Source organism: Sylvia atricapilla, chromosome 16 (genome assembly GCF_009819655.1).
Source record: "Sylvia atricapilla isolate bSylAtr1 chromosome 16, bSylAtr1.pri, whole genome shotgun sequence".
Taxonomy (NCBI): Eukaryota; Metazoa; Chordata; class Aves; order Passeriformes; family Sylviidae; genus Sylvia; species Sylvia atricapilla.
The window spans coordinates 11,533,099-11,544,117 of NC_089155.1; the positions used below are offsets into that span (position 1 = coordinate 11,533,099).

An 11,019-nucleotide genomic window follows, 5' to 3' on the forward strand; every position below is an offset into this window, starting at 1 on the left:
AGCATAATGCAGAGGAAGCACAGCTGTGACAGCCCTTGTTCCCTCTTCCAAAGCGCCGAGACAGAAGTGGCTAAACAGAGCAAGACTCTAGATTGTAAAACTGCCTCTTATTCCACGCAAGGAACCAACCCCATCCTCCTCAGCACCCCCTTCCTTCACTTGGCAAAATAAAAGTATCAACTTTCTGACATCTGTGTGACACCTGCTGCCTCCCCACACTCCTCAGTGCAGAGAGTAACCCATCAACTTTTCTGCCCTCTTAGTTACATACAGATCTTTTAAAACGCTGCCCAGACACAGACACTGTGGGTTTTCTTTGCAGAGGGAACACATTAGAGGAAGTAAAGAAAACTTTGGCCGAGCTATTTATAAAGCTTGCATGGCTTGGTTCTCTCAGTTGCTTCACTGAGCAGGGGAACAATAAGAATAAGTCATGGAGTTCAACTTCTCTTCTCAAGACACATTCTTCAGGTCTGAATATCTAAACCATCATGGATTTATATGCCTGGTAACTGGGCTTTCTCATGAAAAGCATCTGAGTTGTCCTCACACCAGGGAATTGCCAGGCTCTTTCCCTGACATTTTTAAATTGTGGCAATTAGAACGAAATTCAATGAAATCATGCATACTTGTGAGTAAGGACACTCCCAAATTTAAGGGAGCCCGGGAAGAACTGCATGTCATTAACTCCTCCAGGCTTTTCCTCTAGGGAAGCCCTTGCACAGGAGGCAGCTCAATTTAAGATGTCCCAGTGGAGAATGGTGCCAGCAGTTGCACAGAAGCAAGCAAGACATTTCGCCTGCTCTGGAAGCAGATGGTGCTGACCAAGCAACAGGATCACAAGCTTGAAAAAGTCACTCCGAAAGAGAGAACTGTTGGGGTGGAGTCTGAGCTTTAAAAATAAAAATTCTCGGATAACTGAAATTAGATCCATGGCTACAGATGAATGCAGCCTCTCTGGAGTGATGGATGATGATCTTTATGCCACCAGGCATTTAATGAGTGAAAAAACCAGATTGCCACTACACAGAGATGGCATTTCTGCTGGGGAAAGGGAGAAACTGTGTACATTTATGCTGCTGTGTGACTGCACAGGCATGGCTGGTCCTGGGGATCAGGGCATCCTTGAGACTCCTCACCCCCCTTCCCACAAAAATTCATGCTTACACATGCCCAGAGCATCCCTTCAGCATTAGGCACAACTGTGAAAGTAATTAGTTTGCAGTTCAGATCCCTGTAGAGAACATCCACTTTGCCTCACACAGCATTGCCATCTATTAGCAGCCTTCCATTCTCACACACTCAGAGCAGAGCAGCTCCAGCTTTTCAGACACCTTCCCCTGCCAGACCCTGTTTGAAGCAGCTCAAACTTTGCCAAACTTCAGATATGCTGGCTGAAGCTCTCCACATCATGTGTCTGCCTGAGACTAATGATCTTTTTGTTTACGTGGAGGAAAGCCACTGTCAGGAGCTCTCAAGTAAAAAAAAAAAAAAAAAAAAAAAACAACAACCACCACACAAACACAGAAAAACAAAAAAACCCCCACAAAAAAACAACCAAAACAGAGCAGGAAGTGAGAAGTAGTTTTTCCCCTTCTTATGAAATTTCAAATGAGAGCAGGAGAGAAATCACTTTACTAAGTGATCTAAAGCACAGAAGTGTCACTGCTGAGGACACAAAGTTGTTCTGAGATTCAGCAATCAATCACAAATCCCATCACAGGTGCAGCCAGCATTTCTTGCACACTGGGTAAAGCTCTCTCAAAGCTTGCAAAGCTTCCCAGTTATTTTTGTTTGGGGTGAACATATTCCAATCCAGAAGATCTCCATTTACCGACTGAAAAGACATCACATTTTGGATACAGCAGTGGGAACTGAGTAGGATTTCTCTTCAGGGGCTCCTATTGCAAAGGAAGGTCCATAATTAGCGTTCCATCTCCTTGCTGTCCACAGCAGGATTGTCATGTCTGCACTGTGCAGATGGAAACCACAGAAATTCCCATGTCCAAGTGTTCTTGTAGTGTCTGGTAATTACTGGGAGCCCTATTGGAAAATATTGTCATTCCTTCACCACTAAAGCCAGTCCATTTGGAGAAGTGCACACTGCTGCCTCTCCAGCTGGTATCACAGTGTGCAGGCTGCTACAACATACACACATCACAGGCATCCCCTAGGATTTTTTTTTTTTTGTCCTATTCCTGCTTTTCTTAAAGGGGAAATTTAATCCCAACTCAGTAAAAGATGTTTAGTGTGAAAAATCTTATTCTTGAGAATTAGGGAGCACCAGGATAAGGATTCCCTCTATATTTTTAGTCTCTTTTGTCCTGTACATCTTTTACATGACCTTCTGAGCAGGATAACATGCTTTTCAGCAGGGTGTGTTCTCTTACAGCTCATAATACATGGGGCACTAGAAACAAACTGGTTGCAAGTGAATGAAAATCTTGTCAACAAAATGGAATTTTGTCAAGTGCTTGAGCACATGCCTGTCTTTGTAGCTGGATGTCTTCCTCTCCCATACCATCCCAAGAGAAGCAGTGCCAAGATAACCACCTCCCTGTGCGCTAGCAAGATAGGGAATCACCACAAGAGAAGGAATATTGTGTGGGATTTGCCATTGCAGCTTCAGTAACTGCCACAGAGCTGCCCCGACCAGCAGAGCAGCACACAGCTTCCAACAGGGATAACCAGCTGTGCCTCTCACTCCTGGGCTGCACTTCAGAGCACCTAAAGCTCACTTTGCAAAAATGCTGAGTGTTCACAACAATGAGGTCTATGATCTAAATACAGAAAGTGCTTACTAAAAAAAAAAAAAAAACAAAAAAAAAAACACACACACCCCAAAAGAAGCACCCAAAAACCCCAACAAATAAAAGTTGGGTGCTATGGATTAAAATCAGTGTCTGGCAAAGACAAGGCACATAAAATCCGTGGTGCCTTTGGACAATCTCAGCTTTAGTCTTTGGTGGCATTTCCCCCTCCAGCATCCACAAAGGGAGGAGGATACCACCTCATTTCACAGCAGTGCCATGCACTGACATTTGTGAAGCATTCAGTCCCCGCAGTGATCACTGCCACAGCATGAAGAGTTCAACAGTTCTTTATTCAGCACAGGGTATGGATGGAGTGTCGCAAATAGGGCACAGGGTGACACATTGTATGAGGAGGATAAGAATATTGAATAGCTGCTCATTCACTACACAACATCCATCTTGTGCCCTGAATAAGGCACCAGCCCTGTGGAAAAAAACACAATGTAAACCATACAAGAAAGTCTTTTAATTCTATGGCAGCCAGGGGCTCACCATGCAGCACACACAGAGAGGGTGACTGTGGTCAGTCTCCACGCTGATATTTCCCCGCTTTTTAAAGTGTGTTTTTCTTCTGTGTAATATATTTCCCCATAAAAACTTTCCATTTGCATACCCTATATGCATATTTGCACCAGCACACATATTTATGTTAAAACCATTTTTACTTAAGCACTGATGTAGGGAAGATTCAGAATGGTTGTTATTTTATAAGCTGTTGTTTAATATAAATATTTAGGGTGACAAGTGCATATATCTCTATTCATATATTGATATCCACAGTTCCTTTCCAAGATGGGAATAAGCTACAAATACTTCTTACACAGACAAGAGTTCAGCCTGAGAGAGTGAAAAAGCCAAGTACACAGATTGGCAAAGCACTGAGAGGGGACCAGCCCAAGTTCACTCTCTTATAGCAAACCAGATTCATACTTTCAAGTCTTTAAAAGAAAAATAAAAAGGAAAACCCATATTACTGTCACCAGTAAGAAAGCACACGCGTAGTGGAATTGTTTTATGACAGAGTTTAATATCTTCTCCCCCATAACCACAGACTTTCACTTTTAGAGCCAGGATTGTTCTCCAACAAAAAAACAACCCCCATGCAATGAAAAATCACCTTCTATTCCCAATAGTATCCCTGAACTCACACTATGCTGCCAACACAACAGTGATTGTAATCTTGAAGTTGTGACTCGTACAGTTCACTAAACAAAATCCAGTAAGATTACACCTGGCTGAGCATTTCACAAAAACAAAGCAAAAACCCTCCCACTACTCCGCTGCAAATACAAAGTCAGATTATTGTCCCCAAAACACAGCAGATGCAAGATCTTTGCTCTACTGAAATTAAGAGAAGTTCCGGGGCTTGAGATTTTACCTTACACAACAGTGGTGATAAAAAAGGACTGAAAAATTATTAAAGAAGCCTCAGTCAATTAACAGAATAAAGCTGAGTAATGACACTGCACACCCCTGAGCACACGGATAAAATGATGAACTTGTCCTTCCAAAAAAAGGAACTACAAGGTGGGAACATAAGTATCAGGTGTGCTGAAGAGCATAACCTGAGTGATACTCGGAGTAACAGACACGTAAGTTACACACAGGCTACAACACCAAAGCCCACAGCACAGGCACAGTGACTTTGGGCACTCCCCGTGTCCTGTACAGCCCAGCCATGGGAAGGAACACTCCACATTCCCAATACAGCCCTTGGAAGTGCATGAGCTTCTGCAGCCATAGGATACAAAAAATTAGCTTTGGGGATAGGATAGACCTGAAATATCAGAGCAGTTTTGATTTAAAGTCTGTTACTCTCAAAGAAAGAGCTGCCACAGCCCTGGTGTCCTTTGCTGTCCGTGTCAGCGATGCACTCCTATAGGAGCATGTCAACCTAAAAATTTGGAATAAAAGTGAGAAATTCCAAGTATCTACTGCAGCCTTTGCTATTGAGCTTCAGCCCAAGCAAGGGGACATTCCTGGCTTTGCACATTTTCCCCACCCTAACTCCATTCCTTAGAGAAAGACTCAGCTGCAGCTTTAAATCCCAGCTGGATGCTCCTGCCCCCTGCATTCAACATCACCCTCCTGCTCCATTTGTGTGTGCAGACCCTAAGCAATCCCAGCACAGACACACTCAGCTGTGGCAGCAATACCTGTTCATGTACATGAAAGATCACCAAATGTACCCCAAATTTCATATTCCTGTTTAGAAAGAGAAAATTCTCCAAGTGAGAGTGAGATGCAGGGGAGAAGCAGCAAGGGAAGGAAGCTAACTGGAAAACTGAGTCCCTGTGTAAGGAGCAGGGAAATGGGTCTCTCAGGCATCCCAAGATTTACAAGAGGGCCAAAAAGTGACTTCCTGCTATTCAAGTCCAGGCTGAAATATAATAAACGACTGCCAGCATAACACTGACTCATATCCATCAGATTTATAAATCAGGATTTTGACAAAGAAAGCTCTGTTGGCTTCACCGTGGACAACTCTAAACCACTCAGATGTGTTGTTTAACTCGCTCAGTGTTCAATGTCACTGCAGCAAACCCCAGCTCTTTATTAAAAAACAGGCAACTGAAATACTGCCCACAGAAGCCTGTATCAGATAGCCTTTATGACTTAACGGCTTGCAGATTAACATCAGAACTAGCCCTGCTGTTGGGTTTTTTCCTGACTTATTTAATCTACAAAGAAAGAAAAGTTCTCACGGCTCCTCCTTCACGCACTTGTTCACTACAGAACAAACTGGAAATAAATTAAAACCAAACACCAAACGATAACACACCTACAGGTATGGTGTGCTTGAAAGGAATGCACGTTGGGTAGAGGTGTGATTCCTTACCAACAGTCACAGCACATGAGTTTACTCTTCCCACAAGTGTTGCTCAACCCCCTTCCCATGAGAAGGAGGGACACCTTTATTAACAGACTTGCATCAGTAAAGCTGCAACCACATCAAAAAAAAAAAAAGTTCTGCTTCTGGAATAGAAGCTTTTACCACCAAGATGCAGAAAACCAGGTCCAATATTGTTTTCTAAAGCTCCTTAAAATTCTGCTCCTCTATTACAGGCTGCAAACACACATCAGTAAGATGAAGGCCAAATTTTCCTGTTTATGTCCTGCAGAACCGTGCACACTCCAAGGGTGAGAGGCGATTAAATTATCTGTGAACACTTGAAAATATTCTCTATTATCCCAAGATGCTCAGGGTAACCTGTATTCCAGCTGCATTGCACTGAGGGGGGAGGAGGAGGAGAAACATTTCCAGCCTCCTTCGACTTACCTGAAGGCCAACACCTGACTTTCTAAACCTCTTTGCGTTGTGGTTTGTGTACTACACAAGCTCAGACATCACATCATTTAATGATCAAAGCGCCTTTCCATAGGGCACCTCTCGGGAAGGCAGCGCCGGTGCTGTCACCGTGCAGGAGCATCCGTGAGCCCTGCGCAGTCCAAGGCGGGGACGGGCTGCCATGGAAGGAACGAGGAATGGTGCACGGGGCAGCGCCGGCTGGCAGCGCACCGCCCGGGCTGCATCTGCCCGCCGTGCGCTCGGGGAGGCGGCGCGGACAGCTCGCTCCGGCACACGGACAGATCGCTCCGGCACACGGACAGCTCGCTCCGGCACACGGACAGCTCGCTCCGGCACACGGACAGATCGCTCCGGCACACGGACAGATCGCTCCGGCACACGGACAGATCGCTCCGGCACACGGACAGATCGCTCCGGCACACGGACGGCTCGGGCTTCTTCCGCACGGCACCGCCCGCCCCGCTCGGCCCCCGCGCTCCCGGTGTGAGACAGGCGGCCGCGGCCCCGTTGCGGAGCATCACCTTCACGGGCGTGCGGCTGCTCCTCCGCCGGGGCCGGCTCCTACCGCGCACGGCGGCGGGCACGGAGCGCCCCCCGGCCCCGGCAGCCCCGGCCGGGCACGGCAAACGCCGGCCCCGTTCCCCCCGCGCTGCCGCAGCCCCGCCGAGCCCCCGGAGCCCCCGCCCGGCGCCGCCGCCACGTGCGCGCCCGCCCCGCCCCGGGGCCCCCGCGGCCGCCGCCCCCTCCGCCCGCCCGGGAGCGGCACCGGGCCCCGCACCTGCCGGGCCGAACCGAACCGCTCACCCAACAGCAGCAGCCGGTGCGTCTGCTTGTACTCGCGCTTCTCCGCCTTCAGCGTCTTGTCGATGCTCTTGCTCCGCTTCTTGTCCGCCCGCTCCTTGGCCACCAGGTCCTGCCGCAGCCGGTGCCGCACCTGCGGGTCGCCGTGCTCGGCCGCCGCGGGGGTGTCCGGCTCGCCGCGGCCGCCGTAGGGCGCCGAGGGGTGCGCGGCGGCCAGGCGGGAGCGCAGGCTGTAGCACAGCCCCATGGTGCCGGAGCCGCCCGCCCTACGGCGCCGCGGGCATCGCTCTCCGCCGGGGCGGGCAGGGCGAGGCGGCGGCGCCCGGCGGCCTCTTAAAGCGGCCCCGCTCGGCCGGCGGAGCGCGGCTCCCGTCCCGTCCCGCCCTCCCGGCCGGTCCCGCGCCGCGGCCGGCGGGAGCGGCCGCACGTGATGCGGACATGTTTACCGTATTCTCTGGAAAGCGGCCCCCGCCGCGGCGCTGCCCGCGGGGGAGCGGCCCCCGCATCCCGCCCCGAGCGGCGGGGGTCGCGTCCCGCAGCGCCCGGGCTCCGAGCGCTGTCTGCGGGCTCTCCTCCCGCCCCGCGGGGACGGCCGGGGGCAGCGCTCGGGCGTTCCCCGCGCCCCGGACCACCGCGGCCAGCGCTGCTTCGGCGTCTCGCTCCGGCTTTTGGCGGGTCGGGACCCGAGCCGACATCCCGTGGTGAGGATGCTGCGGTGCCAGGGAGAGCCCTGGTCCACGGAGAGCTCTGGACACCGCGCCTGAGCTCCTCGACGCGACACCTGAGCCCGCTGGAGAGAAGGACACCGAGACCCGTGCCATTTTCATGCCCCATTTTTAATACATTTAACACATTAGTCGGTGACTTCTCGTTATTTTCTGCCAATGCCGTCGTCCAATGGAGAAGTTACTGATGAACTTCCTCCGAAGGCACCGCATCTGCTTTCTGACAACGAACTTTACACTCAGCTCCTCAGTTCTCTCAATTTACCTGGCCTGATGCTGTTTGTGGCTTTACCCCCTTCCCTGGCAGCACGGGCTGTGCACAGCACTGCCAGCTTTGTCATGCTGTATTTTGTACTCATCTCCGGCCAGCTCTGAGCATTCACTTATGAGATGACTAATGCTCTCTGGGGCCTGGCCACACATCCTGCACTCTGGAATTGAAGCTTTCCAACCAGCTCTCTGCGCTGTAGCCTGTCCTCTGCAAACAGCCCGTGTGGTTCTCACTGAAATCTCCATTTCTCCTCTCGGTGCTTGCTCACAACTTAGGTGTCTTCTTGATGCACATTTCTCTTTCAAAATCTCCTGCAACTGGTACAGCAATTAGTAAGAATGAAATCACTACACAGCAGGGAAGTTCACTTTGTACATCACTGTTAGCCCAGGGTTCGGCAGCAGTTGCTGCCTGTAGCAGGAATAAATCCATCTCACATCAGGCTCAAGATGCCCACATGACTCATTCTGTCTCCACTGTTGTAATGCCTTCTCCTCTGGGACCCGGAGTTCGTTCTTCTGATGAACACACCCCTGAGAATGTAATATAACAAGAAAATGTAAAGGTCAGCCTAGAAGATTATTAATAGTTTTCTTTCTCTTCCTGTGCTTTTTGGAGAGACACTGAAACAAGACAAATCTTGTACTTAGAGACAGGACAGTTCTTTGAAACAGGCTGGGTTTGGGGGATCTGTCCATGTGCCACCTGCCAAAGGAAAGGGAACTCTTTAGAGGACTCCGAAGAAGACAAACAAACCCAAAAACTAAGATGACAAACCAGTAGGAACATTCAGCCTATAATTTTTTTCTCCTGCTCTGGGGGTAGGCAAGCAGAGTTTTCCTGCTGGTGCAATTCACGGCAAGACAAGTTTAAGGCCAGCCTGTCTTGGTTTGGTTACCATGAAAACTTTGCCAGTGCAGGTGCCAAGTTCGGCAAAGCACACCAAGCCTACCTTGGCTGTCATGTCCATCCCCTGAAGTGGAAATCTGAAAATTAAATAGGGTTCCAAAGTGGAAAACAGGCTTTCCCTCATCCAATTATTCCAGACCCCTAGAATAACTCATAAAGCTTAAAAATTACTTGTTTCAGGAAATCAGAAATTTCACATCCTGCTGTAGCCCTGGCTGTGGCCCTGCCCGTGGTTACAACATAGATTTAGCTACTTGAATTCCAGCTGTTAACAATGCCAGGCACAGTTCATCACTTCCCTTACACCAGTTTTAGTTAGTGGCAAGAAGTGACAACAGTGGTAAAGTCACATGTTTCACCTGGGCAAAGACTGCATGACACAGACTGACAGCTTTTAGAAATCACACAGTTTCAAAGATAGACGAGGAAATTGCCTTCAAAATCTGCCTCTCCCCAGCTCTCAGGAGGGAGGAAGGGAACAGAGAGTTGTCTTTTCCTGAGCACTGGGCTGCAGGTCTCTGTATTTTTGTTCTGTTGTTCCTACCATCTGCAATGGGGGGGGAGAGATGGAGAGGTTAAAAAGCAGAATGGGCCATCTGAGAATATAAAAAATGTTAAGGAAGAAAAGAGGCAACAACTGCGAGACTGCAGGGTTAAAAGAAGAGACACGGACACATAAGCAAAAACATTTGGATCAACACTAGAAAACACAAGAGAAATGTAGATGAGTAAAATTTGCATTTATTTGTACCTTGGGAGGGAAAATAATTGACTGAACTCAGACTCCCACCGCTGTTAGAGTAAGTGATCCATGTGTACGAGCCTCATTTCTTGGTGCAGAGCAGAGTGTGTCAGCCCCTCTGCTGGCACTGCCCTCCCACAGACAGCCCTCTCTGGGGCCCCAGTTTGCACTCAGCTTTTCCAGTGTAGGTGGCTGTAGCCTGGCACGGTGGTTAAAGACATCTGAGTAAAGGCTTAGCTCTTGAAATGGGCCCTGAGACTGCTGTGCACAGTCTGGCTGGAGCAACAAAGGGGACTGAGCACCCCTGAAAATAAACCCTGCCACCCAGTTACATAACAAGGCTTTTAGGGCATAAGGAGAGGAATCTGCATTTGTAGGATTTGCTCAGTGTTTATATGACTGAACACCCACTACAGACTGTGAGAGTTTCCCATTAATTTTAGCTGAAGCAGATTCTATGTTTTCTTCGCTTTTGGTTGTTTCCTTCACTTAACTCTTATTTTCCTGTCATTTCTCTCTTCCCTGCATTGTAGTTTAGGTCAAAAGTGGTGACTAAGTGGCTAATTTCAATCATGGCTTCCTAAATTCTTGTTTAACTGTCAATCTAAACTGTTAATCTTTTGTCTTCTTTCTGAAGAAGTGTGAAAATCAAGAGCTCCTGATACCTATAACCACAAAGCTACCGTCACATCTCTTAATCTAAAAGGTGGCTCGTCTCTAAAGTAAACATCATGATGCACAGATAAGGCACGATAGGTAGAATTAGCTCCATTTGAAATGTACTTCAGATATAAAATGACAAGAGGTATTGGTGCTTCTAGCACCAAAGTGACTGAAGACATGGTCAGCAAACTGTGCTGGTGTTACTGCACAGCAGCTTTCGGCTTCCACCTGGGCTCACGGGGCGTGGGCTGAGCAAAGCCACCTCCATCTAGGACATTCAAGACCATCCCAAGTACAAAATAGGCCAAGTCTTTATTTGGAGAGACTGGAGGGGAGGGGGCAATGTCCTGCTCTGAATGCCAGTTCTGACTGACACCCTTCCAGTCCATCTTGGTTTCCATCAGCCACAGGAACAAGTCCTGGGCTCCAGGAGCAAAGCTCTGCACTTCACTGTGTGTGGTGTGTAGCTGAGTAGATAAGCATCCAGCTTATTAATACCCTGATTAACTTGGTGCAGGTGTGAGATTCCATGAGATCTTTCATCCCCCGATCCAGCATTTGTATTCTCTCTGCTCCTGACACTGCAGCGAGGGATAGAAGACCAGGCACAGAACCAGCAGCTGCCACCATCCAAGCTCCAAAGTACAAACTTTTCACTCTCAAATACAATAAAACTTGCTACCTTTCCCCTTGGCTATCTCAATGGTTGGTTTTCCCCTGCCTATCTCGGTTTGTGGCTTCATGCCCCAGTTTGCCTTCAGGAATATCAAAGTACTTTCACCTTT

General features: G+C 48.7%; 1 protein-coding gene across 1 annotated transcript in view; it reads right to left on the bottom strand.

Annotated features, from left to right (window-relative positions):
* GNAS (GNAS complex locus) overlaps positions 1-7,186 on the bottom strand; it is a 131,301-nt gene extending 124,115 nt beyond the window's left edge. The window contains exon 1 of the mRNA XM_066330918.1: positions 6,928-7,186. Within this exon, the coding sequence (XP_066187015.1) occupies positions 6,928-7,171 (244 nt within the window). The 5' untranslated portion in view covers positions 7,172-7,186. The remainder of the gene's footprint in view (positions 1-6,927) is intronic.
* Between the last annotated feature and the right edge of the window lie 3,833 nt (positions 7,187-11,019).